This window comes from Theropithecus gelada, chromosome 2 (assembly GCF_003255815.1).
Source record: "Theropithecus gelada isolate Dixy chromosome 2, Tgel_1.0, whole genome shotgun sequence".
Lineage (NCBI taxonomy): Eukaryota > Metazoa > Chordata > Mammalia > Primates > Cercopithecidae > Theropithecus > Theropithecus gelada.
The window spans coordinates 155,794,100-155,819,151 of record NC_037669.1 but is presented as its reverse complement, the minus strand read 5'-3'; the positions used below and the strand labels follow the sequence as shown (position 1 = coordinate 155,819,151).

General features: G+C 37.9%; 1 protein-coding gene across 2 annotated transcripts in view; it reads right to left on the bottom strand.

Annotated features, from left to right (window-relative positions):
• Positions 1 to 25,052, bottom strand: part of STAG1 (stromal antigen 1) — a 402,456-nt gene that overhangs the window by 8,128 nt on the left and 369,276 nt on the right. For both annotated transcript variants that reach the window (XM_025375719.1, XM_025375720.1), the window contains exons 25-29: positions 22,799 to 22,938; positions 19,208 to 19,309; positions 14,932 to 15,080; positions 13,490 to 13,618; positions 5,086 to 5,291 (exon numbers count right to left, since the gene is read on the bottom strand). In XM_025375719.1, the coding sequence (XP_025231504.1) occupies positions 5,086 to 5,291; positions 13,490 to 13,618; positions 14,932 to 15,080; positions 19,208 to 19,309; positions 22,799 to 22,938 (726 nt within the window). The remainder of the gene's footprint in view (positions 1 to 5,085; positions 5,292 to 13,489; positions 13,619 to 14,931; positions 15,081 to 19,207; positions 19,310 to 22,798; positions 22,939 to 25,052) is intronic.

Here is a 25,052-nt window from a genome sequence, read left to right as displayed (position 1 = left end):
TTTGCTCAAGCAATAAAGGGCCTATTTCCTGGGCCTCACAGGGGTCTCAGGCAGTAGCAATTAAAATCTGACTGGCTTTTGTGGAGAAATAAGCAAATCCCCTTGCATAACTAGACACTGGTCAATAACTTCTTGCCAGGTTACACATATGGAGATGGGTTGAGAGGTTCACCATTTTCATGCCTCTGTGTCCTTCAGGGAAGCCTTCCCTGATTACCCCTACTCAATCCCCCACTTAACATTTTTTTTCTCTCTTTTTTAAGATGGAGTCTCGCTCTGTCGCCCAGGCTGGAGTGCAGTGGCATGATCTTGGCTCACTGCAACCTTCGCCTCCCAGGTTCAAGCAGTTCTCCTGACTCAGCCTCTCGAGTAGCTGGGATTACAGGTGACTACTACCACGCCTGGCTCATTTTTGTATTTTTAGTAGAGACAGGGTATCACTATGTTGGCCACGCTGGTCTTGAACTCCTGACCTCAGGTGATCCGCCCGCCTCGGCCTCCCAAACTGCTGAGATTACAGGCATAAGCCAACACACCCAGGCTTCTCTTTTAATTTCTAGAGGAAATACATTCTTACTCACTTAGGACTTAATTATATACTATCCTGTATTAGCAGGTATGTAATTTGTCATGTGTGTAAACTGTCTCTGTAAAACTTAAGTTTTCCAGGGGCTAGGAACTGTTTTTCCTTCAGAACTTATGAAAACGGTTTATAAAGATCTTTTTTTTTGAGACAGACTCTCACTCTGTCGCACGCTGTAGTGCAGTGGCACAACCTGGGCTCACTTCAACCTCCACCTCCCAAGTTTAAGTGATTCTCCTGCCTCAGCCTCCCAAGTCGCTGGGATTACGGGCATCTGCTGCCATGCCCAGCTAATTTTTGTATTTTTAGTAGAGATGGGTTTCACCATGTTGGCCAGGCTGATCTGGAACTCCTGACCTCAAGTAATCAGCCCACCTCGACCTCCCAGAATGCTGGCATTATAGGCGTAAGCCACCGGCTAAGATGGTTTATAAAGATTTGAGCAGATTAAAGCATTATTTATAAACTATCCTGATAAAATATTACCAATTTTTTTTTTTTTTGAGATGGGGCTTTGCTATGTTGCCTAGGCTGATCTCAAACTCCTGAACTCAAGCAATCCACCCATCTCCCAAAGTGCTGGAATTAAGCGCATGACCTACTATGCCCGGTCAAGTTTCTACCTATAAAATTTCTAGGCTGGGCGCGTGGCTCACGCCTGTAATCCCAGCACTTTGGGAGGCCAAGATGGGCGGATCACGAGGTCAGGAGATCGAGACCATTCTGGCTAACACGGTGAAACCCCGTCTCTACCAAAAATACAAAAATTAGCCGGGCGCGGTGGTGGGCGCCTGTAGTCCCAGCTACACGGGAGGCTGAGGCAGGAGAATGGCGTGAACCCGGAGTTTGCAGTGAGTGGAGATCGCGCCACTGCACTCCAGCCTGGGCGACAGAGCAAGGCTCCATCTCAAACAAAACAAAACAAAACAAAACAAAACAAAACTACATTATTCTAATATAAGGCTTCTTAAAAAGTATTACTGCTTTGGTTTTCCTTCTGAAGAATTTTAATCCCAATACATAGTATGAATCCCACTGCTTTTCCTCTCCTTAAGTCTCAGAGATGTGTGTGTTAGGCTCCTCCTTTGCCATCGAGCATCCTGTTTCTCCTTGTATTTCTCAGGTTTCTGATATTTTGTTAGACATGTACATTCTAGATTGGCTTTTCTGTGCCTGGAAATACCTACCCATTGTCTTGGTTAAAGTAATTCCTATGATCTGAAGCTCACTACTCAATCTCTTCTTAGTTAACAAAGACACATTTCATCATCTTCTATTCATAACACATTTCATTCAACATTTAATTCAGAACTTTTATTCTCTACCACACTTAAAATTTTATGATAAAAAGATTATTATCACTTAGGTTCTGAACCTGGTAAACTCAACTGTCAGCTGTCTACTACATGTCATCTTTTCCAGAAAATCTTCCTATATTCAAAAGTTTGGTCACTGCCTATATGTTCCCAGAACCTCCTGTGTTTGGCACATCAGAGCATTGACCATGGTGAAATCAAACAGCCTGTTTCTGTTCTCTCTCCTCCTATCTGCACTCACAGTATATTAATACCTAATCTGTAGTACTTAGCACAGTTCCTAGGAAGGCACTTGGTAGAAACTTACTGAATGAATTGATAACTCCAGGGAGAACTCATTCATCTTAAATAGAAATAGATACTTCTAATCCTTTAAAGATTACTCAATGAAAATATTTCTTTTAATACTTTCTCATTTTCATCTCTGAAGGATGAAACTCTTGCAGCCTAAGGGTTTTGTGCATGCAACCCATCTTAGTCATTTTGTAAATCTCAAATTGACAAAGTTTTCTTTTTTGTAATTTAAACAAATTAGGTTATCTGGTTCCATATAAGCTTCTCTTAATCTTGAAAATAATATTGACTGTACCAATAGTGAACATTATGGATAGTTAAAATCTCTAAGCTTTAGTTTCTGTTGTGAAAAATTTAGATAATAGTGTTGACTTATAAGACATTTATACACTTATGCCAGAGACTGACTTAAGTGCTTTACAAATATAAGTCAAATAAATGATTAAATGATATAATGCATGTTAAAACATATTCCTAGTACATAGCAAAAATTTGATGAATGTTGGCTAATAAGAATATTACATTGAAGAATGGCTAGACGCAATGGCTCATGCCTGTAATCCTAGCACTTTGGGACACTGAGGCATATGGATCGCTTGAGTCCAGGAGTTTAAAACCAGTCTGGGCAACAAGGTGAAACCCTGTCTCTACGAAAAATACAAAAATTAGCTGGGTGTGGTGGCACATGCCTGTAGTCCCAGCTACTTGGGGGCTGAAGTGGGAGGACTGCTTGAGCCAGGGAGGTTTTGGGGCTTGAGCCAGGGAGGTTTGAGGGCTGAAGTGGGAGGATTGCTTGAGCCAGGGACAAGACTCCAGCCTGGGTGACAGACTGAAACCCTGTCTCATTAAAAAAAAGGCCAGGTGCAGTGGCTCCCGCCTATAATCCCAGCACTTTGAGAAGCCAGGGTGGGTGGATCACTTGAGGTCCGGAGTTCGAGACCAGCCTGGCCAACATGGTGAACCCCTGTCTCTACTAAAAATACAAAAATTAGCTAGCCATGGTGGTAAGCGCCTGTAATCCCAGATACTTGGGAGGCTGAGGCAGGAGAATTGCTTGAACCTGGGAAGTGAAGGTTGCAGTGAACCAAGATCACACCACTGCATTCCAGCCTGGGTGACAGAGGGAGACCCTATCTCAAAAATAAATAAATAAATAAATAAATAAAAAGAAATGCCTGTAGTCATTCTTTAGAGAAAAGTCCAGGATCCTACAGTACAAAGACAAGATTTTATATTTTCTTTCTCTGGACTTTTAAAAAAGAGTTTAAGTCCCAAAGCTGTAATTTGAAAGGAAATCTTAAACTTTGTGGAGATTTTGTTAAACTTGAACAGTAACATTGATATTAATTCTTTTATTCTTTTTGAAATATAGATGCTTTGAAAACTCAAAGGTTAAAAAAAGAAAAGAAATACAGATGCTGCCTAATTTACTGATTGATGCTAGATATGAGGCATTACTATACAATAATGTTCAGATAATTTATTGAATGCTACCTATGTGCCAAGCACTGTGCTCAGTACTGTGTGTGTACTAAGTGGTTTATTTGTAGTTTCTAATATTCACGGGAACTGACAGGATAAATACTCTGCTCATCCTTCATTTGATGAATGATTGAAACTTAGAGAGGTTAAGTAATATGCTCAAAGGTTGCATAGCTGATAATGAGAAGGCCAGGTCTGAATTCTGGAACTCTGATGTTAGAATTTGTACTCCTCATCAATAGTCAATACTGTCTCCCCAGTAATGAAAAGAATCATTAGATTTAAATTCTAATTAATTTTGCCATAGAGTTTAGCAAAACCTTTATTAGTGAGTCATTTTTTTAGGCAGCACAGGTAAGATGCTGAAAGATAAGAAGTTATAAAAAGAACAAGAGAGAGGACTCAGATCACAGCCCTCCTCTTGGTTTGGAGAAAATTTATTACAAGCATGGAGAAGGGGGAAGATTATTTGAGAAAACAAGCATTTTTACTTTGAGGCTTCTCTTAGTAATTTTAACAGGAATGTTTTGTTTTAATAGAGCAATTTTTATTTATTTATTTATTTTTACATATAGGAATATCTACTACTGATCAGATTTTCATGACAATTTAACTTCCCATTCCCCACAGTCCAAGAGGGTTATAAAACCAGATTTAGCCATTACTGCCTTTTAAAAAAATTAAATGATAGGAGTCTTGCTCTGTCACCTAGGCTGGAGTGCAGTGGCATGATCATAGCTCACTGCAACCTCAAACTTCTGGGCTCAAGTGATTCTCCCACCTTAGCTTCCCAAGTAGCTGGGATTACAGGTGCATGCCACCAATTAAAAAAATTTTTTTTCTTACAGATGAGAGTCCTGCTATGTTTCCCAGGCTGGTCTCAAATTTCTGGCCTTAATTTCCTGATCCTCCTTCCTTCCCCTGAGTAACTGGGATTATAGGTGTGAGCCATCATACCTGGAGGCCATCACTGTCTTATTGTTCCAACCAAGTGGTAGAACTGGAAAACTATTCTGGTATATTCAATTTGCTGCAGAAATCTACCCTCAAATTACCTGTATCTCACCTATATTAGGAAGAATTTTAATAGAATAGCATTGTGACTATCTTACTTTATATTTTAATGTATTAGAGGCATATAGTATAGGGATTGATTTTATAGACTTAGCTAATTGTTTCCTCTTTTGGTCTCTCTTCCCTTATGCTCCATGCTTCCTCAACTTCTTTTTCCTTTACGCTTTTCTGTCTTACTTTGTCTGTTCCAATCTTTTTGCCTTAACATCTCATTGTGAATCAAATATACAAGGAAATCATGTGCCTGATACTATTATCTTGCTTCAAAAGATTATTTGCTACTTTTTCTCTTTAAAACCAGGCAAACTGTTTCTTATAGTGTAAAGGCAGACTTACCTTCTACTCGTTTTTTATGGAGTGGAGGTCGTCCTTTCTTATTCCTTACTGATGAGGTTTTGCTGCTGCTACTTCCACTGTTCACAGACATTCTATCATCTTCACCCCCAGTGACTAATGAATTTCTATAGGAGATGAGTGGAAGCCATACATCTTCCCTCCTTTCCATCATCTGCTCGGTAAGGAATTTCTCTAGGTATGAATGACTAGAAACACAATAGAAACAGCAGTGATTTTCATGGAAGCAGTTCATACATCACTCACTTTTTCTTAAACTGAGGCTCTCTCTCTGCAGGTTCTGAAGAATACCTAAGGACACACATTAAATTATTAACAGTGGTCACCTTTGGAAAGAGAGGGACCGAGAAAGTTTTGTTTCACATATTCTTGGGATACTTTAAAGCAAGAGAGTGTATTACCTAAGGGTATGTATGTATGTATGGTCTTTCCCATATTTCTTCCTTTGCTTTTAAACACCAATGTTAAAAAAAAATCAGAAGTTTAGCTCAAAAAGATTATTGAGTTTTCTCATAAAGTGTTCAAGCCAAAGCAGGATTTCTAAGATGGTGGAGTAAGGAGGCTGGCATGCCCTCTTTCCAGGAAAACAACCTTTTAACTAGTAAAATTTACAAAATACAATAATTTAAAGTCTTTGCCAATTCTCTTAAGGGCATACAGCAAATGGAGAAAAATTTATTCAAGAAAATCTGGCCAGGCACAGTGGCTCATGCCTGTAATCCCAGCACTCTGGGAGGCTGAGGTGGGTGGATCACTTGAGGTCAGGAGTTTGACATTAACCTGGCCAACATAGCAAAACCCAGTCCCTACAAAAAAAATTAGCCGGGCATGGTGGCACGCACCTGTAATCCCAGCTACTCAGGAGGCTGAGGCAGGAGAATCGCTTGAACCCGGGAGGCGGAGGTTGCAGTGAGCCAAGACCACCCCACTGCACTCCAGCCTGGGTGATAGTCTGGAGACTCTATCTCAAAAAAAAAAAAAAAAAAAAAAAAAGAGAATCTAATACATTTGTAGCATTTGATCCACAACCTGTTCCCTTCCCTTGTTTCCTTCTCCCTGCCACTACAACTCTGTATTTTAGAAACTCTATGTAGTCCAGACAGGTGGCCAAGAAGATGGGGGTTCCCTCTCTCTCTAGTTCCCAGGCTACCCTGAAAGAAAGAAGCATACCATTTGCATTTCTCATCACCTCCCAGCCCTGTGTTGTATAAGTTCTATTCTGAACAGCAACCAGGTAAAATGAAGCTCCTTTTATCCCACCTAGCCTCCACCCCTGGGGTAAAATGCTACCCCGGGCACATCAGGCTGAGAACATTGGGGCCCTAAATGCCCCACCTCAAACTCCCTGTCGAGAGATTCCAAACCTTGGGCAAGCTGAGAACCAGGGGTTACCTATCCTCTGCTCTTGATGGAGTGAAAATGAGACGGTGCTGGTAGTTCTCTGACACTAGCAGCAACAAATGACAGAGCAAAGCACCCAGAAGTTCCACAGAGAAAACCAGAGAAAGAGCCAAGAAGAACCTTCCTGGTGTCATAGTCAATCCTGGGAGGTGGATTTGTTAACTAACTGACTGTTGTAATCATTTTACAACCTATATGTATATCAAGACATCATATATACACCTTAAATCTATATTTTTTTTAAAGGATTTTTTCCGGGCCAGGCGTGGTGGCTCAAGCCTGTAATCCCAGCACTTTGGGAGGCCGAGACGGGCGGATCACGAGGTCAGGAGATCGAGACCATCCTGGCTAACACGGTGAAACCCCGTCTCTACTAAAAAATACAAAAAAACTAGCTGGGCGAGGTGGCGGGCGCCTGTAGTCCCAGCTACTCAGGAGGCTGAGGCAGGAGAATGGCGTGGACCCAGGAGGCAGAGCTTGCAGTGAGCTGAGATCCGGCCGCTGCACTCCAGCCTGGGCTACAGAGCGAGACTCTGTCTCAAAAAAAAAAAAAAAAAAAAAAAAAAAAAAGGATTTTTTTCCCTTTTTTTTTTTTAAACTAAAAAACAAGTGATTCTTAATTTCGGTATCTCCCTTCGATTCATTTGAACATAGCCTACCAAATCCTCCACTGTGTTTGTGTTTTTTTTTTTTTTTTTTTTTAATCATCACAGCACTGGAAGAATGTTTTATCACCGGTCTTTGGTGGTTATTAATAGGTTGCTGAGCTAACCTGGCATTTCATATGTTTCTTCTTATATGGAAGAAGGACAACATTTTATTGTTATTGATCTACTTAAGTAATTGCTATGCTTAACGTTTCTTTTGTTTATAGGTTTCAAATTTTGTGAGTTCATCTGTTTATCCATTAAGCATATTTGGAACAGGTTTAAAAAATAAAATAAAAAATAAAAGTCCTGGGAGTTGAGAAAGCGATGCACATATCCTACGCTGCCTTCACTCATGGGCAAACAAGGGAAGGGAATGAGGCAGACTTGAAACATTCCCCAAGCCACACACAGATCTATCAACATAGGGAGGAAGCTTCACTGGCAAAAGTGGTTTAAATACAACCTCTCACCAAACACTGGCTGAACAAACAGCTATTCTTACACCCAGGAGCAACTCCTAGGAGGCCAGGCTTAAAAATGAAATAATATGCTTCTCTGGTCATCTGAAGACTGTGCACAGCCAAGGCTGCCTTTTCTCAGGAACAATCAGAGAGGTATCTTCCAAGCTGCTAGTCCCTGGCCTAAAATGTGGGTCAAAAAAGTAAATACCCTGAATTATGAAAGCAGCCTGCAAGCGATACATATATCCAACAGTAAAGGGTAAACCTAACTGGCTAAGGGGCTTAAGCACCTTTGATCAGTAAGTGGCTTATGCTAACCCAAGGGTGACCTCCTCAGCAGCCAAGACAAATGATAAAAACAAAGGAAAAAAGATCTAAGCAAAGACATCAGAGGTTGCACAAGGCAGAGAAAAAAGATTTCAGAGTTTGTTCATCCAAGTAACTAAACAAGTAAATGACCAACGAAAAAATAATATCAACCTCTAGGGGGCAGATAATTAGTAAAGAGTAGCTATATTATTATTTCACAATATATCATTTTTGCAACATTTGTTCTTTTTATTTATTTATTATTTTGAGATAAGGTCTCACTCTGTCACCTAGGTTGGAGTACAGTGGCACAACCTTGGCTCACTGCAACCTCCACCTCTCAGGCTCAAGCCATCTTCCCACCTCAGCCTCCCAAGTAGCTGGGACTACAGGCATGCATCACCATGCCCAGCTAATTTTTGTATTTTTGTAGAGAAACGGTTGTGCCATGTTGCCCAGGCTGGTCTTGAACTTGTGAGTTCAAGTGATCAGTCCACCTCGGCCTCTCAAAGTGCTGGGATTACAGGTGTGAGCCACAGTGCTGGCCAAATGTCCAGTTTTTAAGAAAAAATTATGAGACATACAAAGAAACAGGAAAATGTGATAGATACATTGATAAAAGAACAAGCAACAGCACCTTGGCCCACAAAGATTTCAAAGCAATGATTATAAATAAAGTCCCCAACTTACAATGGTTTGATTACGATTCTTTTTTAACTTTATGATAGTGTTTTTAAGCTGTGTACTTTAATGGTGAGTACCCATGCAATCATTCTGTTTTGTACTTAGTATTCAACAAATTTCATAGTATATTTGACATTTCATCATAAAACAGGCTTTGTGTTAGATGATATTATCAAACTATAGGCTAATGTAAGTATTCTGCATGTTAAAGGTAGGCTATATTATTTTGTGATGTTTGGTAGATTAGTTGTATTAAATGCATTTTTGACTTACAATATTTTAAACTTATGAGGGGTGTATTACGATGTAACCCCATCTTAAATCCAGGAGCATCTGTATGTTCGAAGAACTAAAGAAAATCTACTTAAAAGTTGGTATGATGACAATATATCTCATGAAATAAAGAATATGAATTAAAAAAAAGAACCAAATGGAAATTCTTAAGTTGAAAGTATAATCAAAATTAAAAATGTACTATAGTGGCTTGACAGTAGATCTGAGCTGACAAAGGCAAGAAACACCACATTTGATGATATATCAAGAGGTTATGCCATCTGAAGAAGAGAGAGAAAAAAGAATAAACAAAAATGAACAGAGCCTGAGAGAAGTATGGGATACCATTAAATATACTGACATATGTGTAATGGGAGTAACCAAGATAGCAGACGAAAAAGCAGAAAAATTTAGGAGAAATAATGGCTAAAAACTTGCCCAGTTTGATGAAAAACATAATTTTATACATCCAAAGGTTCAATGAACTCCAAACAGGATAAATACAAAAAGATTCACACATGGATTCATCATAGGAAAAATGCTAAAAGCCAAGGATAAAAAGAAAATCATGAAAGTAGTAAAAGAAAAGTAATTCACAACATACAAAGAAAGTCCAATAAAATTAATGATTAATTCTTATCACCTGGCTCACAATGGCAGCCAGAAGGCAGCGGGATGACATGGTCAAAGTGTTGAAAGTAAAAAACTATCAAACGAGAATCTTACATCGCTTACTGTAACCTCAATCTCCTGGGCTCAAGCAATCTTCCTGCTTCAGCCTCCCAAAATGCTGGGTTTACAGGCATGAGCCACCCCTGAGAGAATTTGTTGCTGTCAGACCTGCCTACTAAAAGAAGTTAGTCAAGCTGAAACCAAATGTCATCACAGGGTAATTTGAATTTACATGAAAAAACAAAGAGTGCCAGTAAAGGTAATTTGTAGGTAGTTATAGAAGTATAATTACAAATTTTGTATCCCTTTTCTCTTAACTGATTTAAAAAGCAAATATATAAAACAATATGTATATTACTGTATTGTTGGGTCAATAACATAGAAATGTAATATATTTGACAATAAACACAAAAGTGAGTGAAAGAGAAGCTGTATTTGATTATAGGAATGATACTAGATAGCAATTCGAATCCACAAGAAGAAAAGAAGAAAACCAGAAAAATGGTAAATAGAAAGATTAATATAACAAACTCTATAAACACATACTTGCTTTCCTTTCTTTTCTCAGTTTCTATAAAAGATTATCTCATGTATAATTATAACAGTTTATTATGGGGTTTCTAATATATATAGATGGACCATGTATAACAAGAATAGCCAAAAAAGGAGGAAAGGAAATGGATTTATATAGAATTAAAGTTTCTGTATTTCCTCAGAATAAACCAGGATAGACCTTAGGTAAATTTTGTTTTGTTGAGGTGGAATCTCACTCTATCACCCCGGGTGGAGTGCAGTGGCACGATATTGGCTTACTGCAACCTCTGCCCCCTGGGGTTCAAGCAATTCTCTCACCTCAGCCTCCCAAGTAACTCGAATTACAGGCATGTGCCAACATGCCCGGCTAATTTTTGTATTGTTAGTAGAGACAGGGTTTTACCATGTTGGCCAGGTTGGTCTTGAATTCTTGACCTCAAGTGATCTGCCCACCTCAGCCTCCCAAAGTGCTGGGATTATAGGCGTGAGCCACTGCACCCGGCCAGTAAATTTTGATAACATGTATATTGTAAGGCCTGGTGAGACCACTAGGAACATAACTAAAAAAATACAATGAAAGATTAATTAAAGGAATTAGTATGATACACTAGAAAACATACATTTAATATAAGAAGGCAATACAGGAGAACCAAACCCCTACCCCCCAAAAACAAAAACAAAAACAGAAACAAAAACCCCAGGAGACATACATAAAAAACAAAAAGTATAATAGTAGAGAATGTCAGGTTGAATTTAAAAACACATGATTCAATTTGCTGTCTACATGAAACACACTTTAGATTAAAAGCTACAAAGGCAGAAAGTGAAAGGATGGAAAAAAAAAGTGTACCATGCAAAACAGTAGTCAAAGCTAGCGTGGTTATAGTAATCTGACACAAAAATGTCTTAGAGACAGAGAATGACACTTTAGAATAAGACTCAATTGGTCAGGAAGATGTAACAATTAAAAATGTATATACAGGCCAGGTGTGGTGGCTCACACCTGTAATCCCAGCACTTTGGAGGCCGAGGTGGGCAGATCACTTGAGGTCAAGAGTTCAAGACCAGCCTGGCCAACATGGTGAAACCCCATCTCTACTAAAAATACAAAATTAGCCAGGTGTGGTGGCGTGCACCTGTAATCCCAGCTACCCAGCAGGCTGAGACAGGAGAATCGCTGGAACCCAGGAGGCGGAGATTGCAGTGAGCCAAGATTGAGCCATTGCACTCCAGCCTGGGAATCAGAGTGAGACTCCGTCTTAAAAAAAAAAAAAAAAAGTATGTATACTTAACAAGAGAGCCTGAAAATATATGAAGCAAAAACTGACAGAACTGAAGGGACAAATAGAAAATTCAACAGTAATATTTGGAGACTTCAATATCTCACTTTCAAAAATGAATAGGACAACTAAGAAAAAGATTAACAAGAACACTGAAGACCTGAAAAGCACTATAAACAAAACTATAAGCTAATTAGACGGAACACATATCTAATTAGACAGAACAAAAACTCCAACCAAAAACAGAAGGGTAACACATTTTCTCAAGTGATATATGGAATAGTCTCTAAGACCATATGTTGGTCCATAAAACAAGTCTCAATAAATTTAAAAGGATTAAAATAATACAATGCATGATCTCTGACCACAATGAAATGAAGAAACCAGTAACAGAAAAAAAATCTGGAAATACAGAAATACATAAAAATTAAACAAAATACTCCTGAATAACCAATAGGTTAAAGAAATAAGTGAAAAGAGAAAATACTTTGAGATGGAAATGCAACATATCAAAACTTACAAGATGCAGCTAAGGTAATGTTCAGAGGAAAATGTATAGCTGTAAATGTCTGTACTGAAAATGTTTTCAAACCACTCCCACTAATATTCAACACCTGTCTCTGTCTATCACATTACCCCATTTCAGTGCCTGAAACTCTCCTGTTTGTCTGCTTTTTTTTTTTTTCAGAGACAGTCTCACTATCTTGCCCAGGCTGCTCTCAAACTTTTGCCCTCAAACAATCCTCCCACCTCAGGTCCGGAATAGCTGGGATTCCAGGTGGGAACCAGTGAGCCTGGCCATCTGCTCGTTTATGCTGTGCCCCCCTGCATTAGAGCATAAGCTTTACAACAGGAGCTTACCGTACTAGGCGCTTAATAAATATTTTCTGATTAACATGACATCAACATCTTTACTTAGAACTACCACTTATATTCATATAAGTATTAACTGTCTCTCCAAAATTCTATTTATTTAGAATCTTGTTATTTTTTTAAAAATCAATTGATTGAGACAGGCTCCCCAGACTGTCGCCCAGGCTGGAATGCAGTGGCATAATCATAGCTCATTGCAGCCTCAAATTCCTGGGTTCAAGTGATTTTCCCATCTCAGCCTCCCAAGTAGCTGGGACTACAGGTACACACCACACCTGGCTAATTTTAAAATTTTTTATAGAGATGGGATCTTGCTACGTTGCCAGGACTGGTCTTGAATTCCTGGGCTCAAGCAATCCTCCTGCTTCAGCCTCCTTACAGGCGTGAATCACTGCACACAGCTAGAATATTATAAAGGATTCTCTGTTTTATCAGTTTATAAAATTTAGGATTCATTATAGTATTATCCTCTAAAAAAATTTTTAAAAAAATTTTTTATTGAGACAGAGTCTTGCTCTATTGCCCAGGCTGGAGTGGAGTGGCATGACCGCAGCTCGCTGCAACCTCTGCCGCTTAGGTTCAAGCGGTTCTTGCACATCACCCTCCTGAGTAGTTGGGACTACAGGTGCGCGCCACCATGCCTAGCTAATGTTTTTGTATTTTTAATAGAGATGGGGTTTTCCCATGTTGGCCAGGCTGGTCTTAAACTACTGACCTCAGGTGATCCTCCTGCCTCAGCCTCCCAAAGTGCCGGGATTACAGGTGTGAGCCACCGTGCCCAGCCTAGAAAAGTTTTCTGGTTTGGTTTTAAATAAAACTTCCCCAATCAAGATTTTCTTTTGAAATTACATATATATTTCTTTAAACTGTTATCAATAATCAAAAAAAGCAAATATGAAAAAAATCAGTCTTTTGAAACAAGTAAAATAGAATATAAAACTAAAATGAAATTAATATAAAAGAAGGAAGAGTTACACAACGGCTAAGCCAATGTTCATACATCTTTGAACTACATAATAAGAAATAATTTCCACCTGCTTAATTTTATGTTGCAGATTCTAGGGTACTAAAAGATAAGCAGTGAAATTACTACTATATAAATGCTTGAAGGAAAATGTATAATTCCTTAAACTATCAGAGCCTAAATTGTCAAGAGTAAAGATAGCCAAATGATTAAAAATTTTTCAAAAAATAAACATTTACAACAGTGTTATTATAAAAACCACTTCTCTTGTAATGTGCAACTTACACCGTCTTTTTGTCCTGTCGAAGAAGTTTAGAAGAAAATTCACTTAGTACTTCAAGAAAAGCCAGATTAGGAGGTGGATACTCTTGTCCTTTCTGATTTTGGTATTTAAATGCAAACTCTATGCCATCCCTGAAGTGAAAGAAAATATCAACTTATTTATCCAGATAGTGTAGTTCTCTCAATTGGTTAACATTACACAAATATTTGTGAAGGTAGTAAAATCATCACAAAAGGTAGAAAAATCTGATAAATTCAAATAATAAACTAACGTGAATATATAGGACATATTTGTGTATATTTATAGTACGAAACTGTAAGGTGGGAAAAACATACAAAAAATAGCTACAGAGCAACAAAACTAAATTCCTATGTGTATTTTTTTGTTTTGTTTTTGAGACAAGGTCTCACTGTGTTGCCCAGGTTGGAGTGCAGTGGTGCTATCATGGCTCACTGCCTTGACTTCCTGGGCTCAGGTGATTCTCCCACCTCAGCCTCCCGAGTAGCTGGGACTACATGTGTGTGCCACCACACCTGGGTAATTTTTGCATTTTTTGTAGAGATGGGGTTTCACCATGTTGCCCAGGCTGGTCTCAAACTCCTGGGCTCAAGCAATTGGCCTCCCTTGGCCTTCCAAAGTGCTGGGATTACAGGCGTGAGCTACCGGCACCCAGCCCCCTATGTGTAGTTTTTAGAGGTAACAAGATACCCTGGAAACAGAATTATTAATAGATTGCCAGAATATTTGCTTCTTGGAGCTGGTAATGGTACCAAGCTGTGTGCATTTACTAAAGGTTTTCTGTTACTTCTGTTTTCACAATAATGAACCCCGAACCAATTTTGTATGGTCTTAACAAATAATTCTGTAATTATTTTTTCAGAGACAGGGTCTCACTCTGTTTTCCAGGCTGGAGGGCAGTGGTACAATCATAGCTCACTATAACCTCAAACTCCCAGTCTCAAGTGATCCTCCTGGCTCAGCTTACCAAGTAGCTAGGACTGCAGGCACATGCCACTATGCCTGGCTCTTTTTTATTTTTTGTAGGAGACAGGGTCTTACTCTATTGCCCAGGCTAGTCTCGAACTCCTGGCCCCAAATGATCCTCCTGCTTTGGGCTCCCAAAGCACTGGGATTACAGGTGTGAACCACCACACCCAGCCTGTATAGTCTCTCAAACCCACTGTTTTCTTACTGACAGACCAGACAATAATATATTATTAAATTTTGCTTTCTATATTTTGTAAGATGAATAAATGGGTGGTTTAAGTTGTTTCATATTAAAAACGTCCTCCCAGTTTAGAATCTCTAAACTAGATAATCTCTAAAGTTATTGTAACTTAAAATTCTATCAATTGTCACTTCAAAATAATGGGTCAAATAACAGTTATTTCATTAAAATTCAAGTAAACCAGATTCTGTATAACAAAGTGTTTATCTCACTCACTTGTGAAGTGTGGCAACTGCTTCTCGTGTCTTAATCTGGTCCAATCCAAATGTAAGGGCAAAGCGACGTGCCAGTTCTTTAATGCCACTGACATGGGCAGATGTCCTATCTAGGTTGGGACCTTGCTCTTGAACAAGTTCATTAAATAACTGGTAGAAAGAAAAAAAGAGGAAAAAACCTATAGCTCAGAATTTTAAAAATTTTATTTATTTTCAGAATAGGTAATTTAAAAATATGTAAAAGGTATAAGGTGAAAGGTTTCTCTCCTTGCATTGAACTTTAGCTACTCTGTTCCCTTTCTACAAATTGTCTATTATTAATAGCTTAATTTTCATGCTAGTGGTGTCATTAAATGCAGACAGAAATTTGTTTCTAATAATAATTTAAAAAATACATTCTTTTTTAATTGAGAGAGCCTTGCTCTGTCACGGAGGCTGGAGTGCAGTGGTGCAATCTCAGTTCACTACAACCTCCACCTCCGGGGTTCAAGTGATTCTCATGCCTCAGCCTCCCGAGTAGCTGGGATAATAGGCGTGTACCACCATGCCCATCTAACTTTTTGCATTTTTAGTAGAGATCTTGGCCAGGCTGGTCTCAAACTCCTGTCCTCAAGTGATCTGCCTGCCCTGGCCTCCCAAAGTCCTGGGATTACAGGCGTGAGCCACCACACCTGGCCAAAAGAACGTATTTTGAGATGGGAAAAAGAAATGTATTTATAGAAGTACACTATATATTTATAAACATCTGTTCTTTTTGTTATTGTTTTTACAGGAATGACAATATATGACACACAGGGTTAAGAGGTTTGTTTTTTCACTTATTATATTTCAAACAAGAACATTATATAAAAGAAGACCATTTGCATACATGGGGCTATGATTTTTCCCATCCAGTAACAAAATACACCAAAAAGTTCTTAAGCTGGGTGGAGTTTTATAAATTGCATATCTCTTAGCTATTTTCTGTGAAAATAACAAAAACAGAACCCTGGACATAATATACAAGCAATCATCATCCCACAAATCTAAAAACTTAATTGCATCTGTAGACATCGACCTTTCCTCCTGTTATGACGGGTGAACTGTCCAGACTTTCATCTAAAGCCACTCCCTCCTATGTATTAGACAAGAAGGCAGTATATAAGGTTTCACCTGCTCAATAGTTTTGCTCGTGTTTACGGCTCTCTCCTGCCTCCTAAACTATTCTTTCCGTACTAGATGCATACATCTTAAAAATACTCTTAACTTCTTGACCCCATTTCCTCTGCCAGCTACTAACCCATTTCTCTGATTCCCTTTATAGCAAAGGTCCTGAAGAGTATTGTTGACATTTCTTTTCTTCAGTTTCTCACCTCCCAATCTCTCAATTCTAATCACACCTGATTTACTGAAATAGCTCTTGGGTGCTAATATGTTCTGCACCTTTTTAGTTTTCTTCAGCAATAGATCGGCCTGAACTATTGGCTGTGTCATTACTGAAGGAACAGTTCTTTTCAGGGACTTCAAATTTATTCACAGATAATTGTTTTTATATATATATATATATATATATATATATTTTTTTTTTTTTTTTTTTTTTTTTTTTTTTTTTTTTTTTTTTTTTTTGAGGAGTCTCGCTCTGTCAACCCAGGCTGGAGTGCAGTGGCGTGATTTCGGCTCACTGCAAGCTCCACCTCCAGGGTTCATGCCATTCTCCGGCCTCAGCCTCCTGAGTAGCTGGGACGACAGGCACCAACCACTACGTCCAGCTAATTTTTTGTATTTTTAGTAGAGATGGGGTTTCACCGTGTTAGCCAGGATGGTTTTTAGTAGAGACGAGTTTCACCGTGTTAGCCAGGATGGTCTCTATCTCCTGATCTTGTGATCCGCCCACCTCAGCCTCCCAAATTGCTGGGATTACAGGCTGTTTATAAATTCTTAAACTTTAAAATGTTTTCACATATTGGTATATACAATAGCTTTAAACTTTAAAACTTAAAGTGTACATTTAAAGTGAATACAAAGAATACATTTTGTTGTGAAAAATTCAAAGAATATCAAAGTAAAAGTTCTTCTTTCTCTCTTCTACCAAATACCATTATTCTCTCCAAAGGTAACCAGTGTTTAAAGTCTGAAAGTTTTCTAGATCAGTATAGATACATTACATTTACAGCTAAAGTTTTTATTTTTACATAAATAGTAGCATACTGCATTTGTCCTGAAACTTGCCATTTTTCACTCAATATTTTGTCTTAAAAATCCTTTATCTATCTCAGTTTATTTAACAATTCCCCTGTTGACATTTAGACTATTTCCAGTTTGTTACTATTATAGAGACTGCTGCAATAAAACATCTTTTACATATATTTATTGGTACACACCTGTGCATATCCACGTACATACCTAGAAGCAAAATTACTGGTTTAAAGGGAACATATATCTTCAATTTTGGAATATACTACAAAACTGTCTTCTAAGAAGGCAGTTTTAAAAAGGGGCCTTTTCCTCTATATCTTTATCAATCATTTTAATTCATGCCAATCTGTTGAGCAAGAAGTATCCATTTTAATTTGTATTTCATTAATAATAATTATTAGAAATAGGGTCTCACTCTGTCACCTAGGCTGGAATGCAGTGGTGCAATCATAACTCACTGCAGCTTTGAACTCCCAGGCTCAAGCTATCCTCTCACTTTACCCTCCCAAGTAGCTGGGACTACAGGGTGCATGCCAACACATCCGGCTATTTTTGTTTTTGGATACGGGGGTCTTGCCATGTTGCCTAGGCTGGTCTTGAATTCATGGGCTCAAGCGATTCGCCTGCGTTGGCTTCCCAAAGTGCTGGAATTACATGTGTGGGCTAATGTGCTTGGCTTTTATTAATTATTATTTATGTTATATATGATTAATTAATGCCTCTTTCCTTTCTTTTTCTTTGAGACACAGTTTCACTTCTGTTGCCCAGGCTGGAGTGCCATGGCATGATCTCGGTTCACTGCAACCTCTGCCTCCCGGGTTCAAATGATTCTTCTGCCTCAGCCTCCCGAGTACCTGAGATTACAGGCACCCACCACAACACTCAGCTAATTTTTTGTATGTTTAGTAGAGACGGGGTTTCACCATGTTGGCCAGGCTGGTCTTGAACTCCTGACCTCAGGTGATCTACCTGCCTCAGCCTCCCAAAGTGCTGGGATTACAGGTGTGAGACACTGCGCCCAGCCTAATGCCTCTTTTCATGTTTACTGGTTTGTAAGATTCTTCCTTGGAAAAGTGCCTTTTTCATATCCCTTGCTCACTTTTCTATGGGATTTATTTATCTTTCCTACTGATCTGTAGGATTTGCTATGTAGGACTGAAAATATTTCCCCCGTCATTTTTTTTTAACTTTGCTCAAAGTGCAAATTGATGTATACATCTATTTAATCTATATAAATTTATACAGATTGGCTGGGGCAAGGTGGCTTATGTCTATAATCCCAGCACTTTGGGAGGCCGAGGCAGGTGGATCACTTGAGGCCAAGGAGTTTGAGACCAGCCTGGCCAACATGGCGAAACACATCTCTACAAAAAAAAAAAAAAAAAAGAAGAACAGATCATCAATTTTTAACTTTGTGACTTCTTTAGAAAGAGGATTTAAAAAATATCCTCTTATTTTCTCATAAACCCTTACTTTTGGCCTTTTATATATATAAACCATCTAGTAGTTATTGTGGATACACATTAGGTAGGACTATAAACAGCTATTTTTCCAAATACACAGTCAGCTGACCCATCACCATTTATTGAATAGTCCCAATCCTTTTGCCACTGATATGAGACTTTTATCATAAACTACATACAAACATATATATATAATGTATTTATAAATATGCGCATATCACATATATATATCCACCAGGCCCCCTGAAATAATTTTAAATTACTAAGCATTTATTAGAAATCTTATTTATGCAATATGAAAAACATTTTATCTCCTGGTACCCTTCCTCATGAAATACTTTTTATATTTTTCTTCTTAAATTATTACTTTTTAAATTTCCAATTTCACATTTCATCTAGTCCAAGAATAAATCACCTTAGGATTACATCTATTTGAAATATGAACTCTAGGATTTTCTTCCAAAAGAAAAGACACCTAACCTATGCCTTTGTACCAGAAAATATCCACCGTAATGCACTGACAAAACTATATAAAATGACCTAGTTTAAATGAGACAAGATACCTAGCAAATATTAAGCACAGAGAAGTGCAATTAATGTTATTTCTATTCTTTGTCTACCTCTCTCCAAATTTCTTACCTGTTGCAAACTGAGAATGAGAGTCTTGGCACACTGAATTTTATCAATCTGCCTGGTTTTACTCAGTGTTTCCTTAATAATATCACCATAGTCATTGTAATACTGTGAGGGAAAAAAAGAAAACACAGCTTTAAAATTATTGAAATTTCATGAGATAAAGAATAGGTTGGTTTCACCTCCTTTGAAAATGGAAAAAAAAAAGAACAGGTTGGTGAAAGAAAGGAAAGGTAAATAAATAAGTGTTTAATTTCTTCATCTTAAACATAACAGGAGTTAAATAACTGTCTAAAGTTAAAGGAATGCACATTTGATGTTTAAGATTATGAACTAATATTAGTAAAACCAAAAAAGCTGGGAATTCCAGGAAGAGAGGTGGTGAGAAAAATTCCCCATTCTTGTTTTTTCATGTTTGATACAGGGTCTCACTCTGTTACCTTACCCAAGCTGGAGTGCAGTGATGTGATTGTAGCTCACTGCAGCCTTCAACTCTGGGCTCTGGTGATCCTCCCACCCCAGCCTCCTAAATAGCTGGGACCACAGGCGTGTGCCACCACGCCTCGCTAATTTTAAAAAAAATTTTTTTTTTTTGTAGAGATGGGGTTTTTGCCATGTTGCCCAAGCTAGTCTTGAACTCTTGACCTCAAGTGAGCTACCCACCTCAGCCTCCCAAAATGCTGGGATTACAAGTGTGAGCCACTGCACCTCGCCTTGTCCATTCTTGTTTTTGTTTTTGTTTTTATTTGTTTTTGAGATGAAGTCTCACTCTGTTGCCCAGGCTGGAGTGCAATGGCATGACTCGGCTCACTGCAACCTCTGCCTCCTGGGTTCAAGCGATTCTCCCACCTCAGCCTCCCAAGTAGATGGGACAACAGGTGTGTGCCACCATGCTTGGGTAATTTTTATATTTTCAGTAGAGACGGGGTTTCACCATGTTGGCCAGGTTGGTCTTGAACTCCTGACCTCAAGTGATCCACCAGCCTCATCCTCCCAAAGAGCTGGGATTACAGGCGTGAGCCACTGTGCCCGGACCCATTCTTTAAAACATGATTGAACAGACAACATCTAAAATGTACAGATCAAGAAACAGAAATTTTGGTAGAAGTCTCCTAAGAACTAAAACCAAAACAGTTAAAACTGCTTACTTCCGGGGGGGTGGGCCTAAACAGGGGGAAGAGGGGATTAGGGTAACAGACTTAACTCTTTATTTAATACTTTGTGTACTATCTCATCCCCCAAACCCCTATCAACATGTCTATATTTTACTATGGAAGTATAAAAAAGTAAAACACAGACATTTTCAACAGTGACTGGGAAAAGTTATAATTCAGTTTTTTGACATAAGATTTAAAGAATTTTTTCTGTGAGTAAATAATCAAAAGGTTTCATTTAAAACCATTAAATCTGGATATTGTTTCCAAGCTAAAGTCTACAGTCTATGTGAAGAAGTGATTAATAACAGTTTGGCAATTACATTTTCAAAATCTCAAAAACATAGGTATGTTTCCACAATGTGAAATGCTAAAAGGCAAACAGCTCAAAAGGATCATCCTTTTAGTGCAAAGAAGAATTATCTCAATGAAGAAAAAAAGAGAAATATCAAAACACTAAAGTACTGGAGCAGGCAGATTTCTTTTAAGTTCAGATTGAACTAATTATGTACAAAAGATGGAGGAAAAGCCACATAGCCATATATCAGAAGAGCAAATAGCTATTACAATACTCACAAAAAGGTTAGAGCCTATAATGAACAGAAGTGTCCCTGAAATGTTAAGGATGATAAAAATTCTGAATAAGACTTGCTTCTTGGAACCAATGAACTATTGTTAAAGGATTACCAGGAAAAACCAGAACTCAACACATTTTAAGCCTCTTTATTTCCTGCTAAAGAGAAAACTATATAAAAAGGGTAGGATAAACACTTATAAAATGGAACTAACATCCAGGTTTAGTGAAGAGATAATGAAAGCATCAAGTTGTTCCAAACTGAATTAGTTTCCTAGGCAGATGAATTGTGTCTTAACAAAATTTGTGGAGATTATGGAAACTTTGTGCTCTTTAAGAAATGGTAAAGAATAGGAAAGATGCTAGAGGACAGAGAAAGATAATCATAGTTCTGATTTTCCAAAGGGAAAGAAGGTTATATGGAAAATTAACCCCTCCTCCACAAATGCCTGGGATCCACCCTAGATATTTCTCATTAGGTTTAGTGGGACCCAGGAACATGCAATTTGCAATAATGTTCCAGGTGCCAATGGAAAATCAGGATGAGGAATAACTATTCTGAACAATACCATCAGTGAGCTTGATGCTGAGCCTAAGATTACAGAATACATTATTAAATGTAACGCCTGCGAATATTTGGAAAGGAAATGGTCAATGGAAGCAAGCAGAAGTTTACTAACAGATCATGACATTTTCTTTTAGAAAGGTTCAACATGCAAATATCACAGTCTATTTGGATATCAATAATTAGTTTGACAAGCTCTTTCATGATTTCCTTGTGGACTAAGTAGAGAAAAATGAGCTGAAACAGGTAGGTATATTTATGCTGCTGTCTTGGCAAGGGCTTGTCTTCCTTCCCATGCTCATCTAGTAAGCTCCTATTCATCCATGCAACTCTGTTTACATATTAGCTTTAGGAATTCTTCTCTTGCTCTTCTCACTTAAGTGTCTCTCTATATTTGGTGTTAGGTTAGTAATTTATACATCTATCACAACAATAATCATGCTGAAGCTTTGTGGTCCAGTGAAAAGAGCTAAGCTTTGAAGTTAGACAAACCTAAAATAAAATCCCAGTTTCTGTTACTTTAATAGTTGTGTGTGACCTTGGAAGGTTTACCTCTTGATCCTTAGTTTCCTTATATGTAAATGATGATACTATTTCTTACATCACAGGGTTATTAGAAAGATCAATGATAATGTGAAAGTCTTAGAACAGTGTCTCAAATATAAATGGCATGAACACACGGCAGTCATTCATTATCAGTATGCTACATTATGTTTACATATTAGTTAACTCTTAATCTGTAAGCTCCTTAGTGCAGAAATCATGTCTTACTTAAACCTCTGGCTACCAGCACATTACTCATCACACTACAGTTGTTCAGCAAAATATGATAAATCAGCTACTATATCATAACTGGAATTGGACCATATCCAAACATGAAGACACAAGTAGATCAAATGGCACATACAAAATTCTAAATAGAGGCAAAAGAGAATATTCTCTGTGACACAAGAACAAGGCAAATACAGGAAAACTGAGAAGTATTTCCTCCTATCTGTGCCTGTCGGGCCACATCAAGAAGAGTTCTGAGCACTGCTTTTTCAGAGGGTCAGGAACAAAATGGAGCTTATGAAAGTAGCTAAAAAGTATGTTCTTTCATATAAATGCTCGAACTCCTACTCAGTGGAACGGATATAATAGTACAGACTGATAAAAAGTTTATAGAAAAGAGAGAAACTTTATCATAAAATCATCCACATTACACAGGTGAAAAGCTGTCAATTTTAGCTTCTGTCTTCATCCTTTCAATTGCAAAATTCTCTGCCAGTTAGAGGAAGGAGAAAAATAAGAATATTTAACTATACCTTCATGTAGTGTTTGAAGATGTCTGCAGCTGCATGCATGTCAACAATGTCATAAATGATAAGTTTGCTGAAAGCAGCAAGTAGATTCCTTCTTTTATGTAAGGCCTCAATTTTATTAGCTTCATCTTCTTCATCACCCTCTAAACACAGATTATAAATTGGTTATGAATTCTGGTACTTTATCCACGTAAAACAATGCGGATAATCTGTATAATTGAAAATTAGCTTAATATGATAACTTCACAAATAGTACAAATCAGTTTTAGATGGGACAAAAACTGTTACATTAATTATTTTAGGGTGCTGTATTTAGTTACTTATTTATCAAACACTAAATAGGTACTAAGGTTCCTATCTTCTTAGGAGATTACCATAGTAAAGACTGAATAAGATAAGCAAACCATATGTAGTCTACCCTCCCTATCTGTGGATGCAGAACCCACAGATAGGGAGGGCTGACTATACTATACCATTTTATTTAAGAGATTTGGGCATCCATGGATTTTGGTATGAGTGGGAGTCCTCGAACCAATCCCCCACAATACTGAGGGACAGCTGTATAAAAAGATTGTTTTTCTGATACTTGTGTCAAAGCAATACTGTGAAATTATCTGTTTACCTTTAAAATGTTGTCTTTTCTTATTTCAATATTCCTTATGTGTTAATACATTCTCACAGAGAGAACACTTCTGAAAATTTTTAAGACACAGGGAAAAAGTTTTCTTTCAGAAAAATATTTAGGGAAGAAATGGAAATATGGATGAGTTAAATTTTCAGTGCTCATCCTAAACATGGTTACATTATCAACTGAGAAACAAAATATTTTGCAAACCATGTTATGCACATCAAAAAAAATTTTAAAGCCCTATCAAATACTTTCAAAACAAGTGTGTTTCTTTCTTAAATTTATAAGTTTCAGACTCTACTGGGTTTTCTATTTCTTTTTTTTTTTTTTTTTTTTTTTTTTGAGACTGAGTCTGGCTCTGTCGCCCAGGCTGGAGTGCGGTGGCCGGATCTCAGCTCACCGCAAGCTCCGCCTCCCGGGTTCACGCCATTCTCCTGCCTCAGCCTCCCGAGTAGCTGGGACCACAGGCGCCCACCACTTCGCCCGGCTAGTTTTTTGTATTTTTTTAGTAGAGACGGGGTTTCACCGTGTTAGCCAGGATGGTCTCGATCTCCTGACCTCGTGATCCGCCCGTCTCGGCCTCCCAAAGTGCTGGGATTACAGGCTTGAGCCACCGCGCCCGGCCTGGGTTTTCTATTTCTAATCCTAGAAAAAACATGCCAACAGCACTCCAGATGATAACATTTGTTTCAGGCTCCGTACTGACCCTCTCCTGTCCTGGCCTGCCCTTATCTTCTTTTTTCTCTTCCTTATATGTATAGATTCATAAAAAGAATTTGCTGGCAGTCTCTCCTTTCTACTAAATAGTCTTATTGTGAAGCATCAGTGGTTTGACAAGTGGACATTTTTTTGCTTAAGACAAGTAGCAGGTAAATTTGTCTCTTGAGATGAAAACAGACTCTAAATAAATATACTGTTTTACAGACTAGTATTTTCCAAAATGTTCTAAAAGAACAGCTGAACAGTATCAAATAGATTTGTGGATCAAATATACTTCTTACATTATTTTACAGAGCTTAAATAATCTATTTCACAAATAACCTATTCTAAGTGACACTTATTTACAACTAATCATTAACAATTCAGTCTAATATTGCTAAGTTATCACTCCGCAGGCACAGCACAACTTTCACTAGTGAGGTTTGATAACACTTTTTCAGCATTTAATATCAAACAGTTATGTTTTGTTCATTTAAGTAATACATAATGACCACTTAGGAATAGAATGGAACCTGGATACTTTCCTTTAGAAAAAGTATGAACCCGGATATAGCCAATTAGAAACAACATCTATCCTACATACACATTTGTACATGTGGGAAATGACAAATGTACACTACTATTCACTACACCATAGTTTGTAATAGTTGATGACTGGAAACTAGCCATATGTCAATTTATGTGAGATGGATTATATGTATTATGCTATATCTATATAAAGAAATGCTGTAGAGCTGTTAGAGAAAGAGCTCTTTATATAACGACAGGAAAAGATCTGAGGTACAATGTTAAAGGAGGGAGACTTCACTGTGTACATTTTTATTCTTGTTGGTTTCTGAACTACTATTAACTTTTTTTTTAAATTTTAGTTTTTTTCTGTTTTGTAGAGACAAGGTTTCGCCATATTGC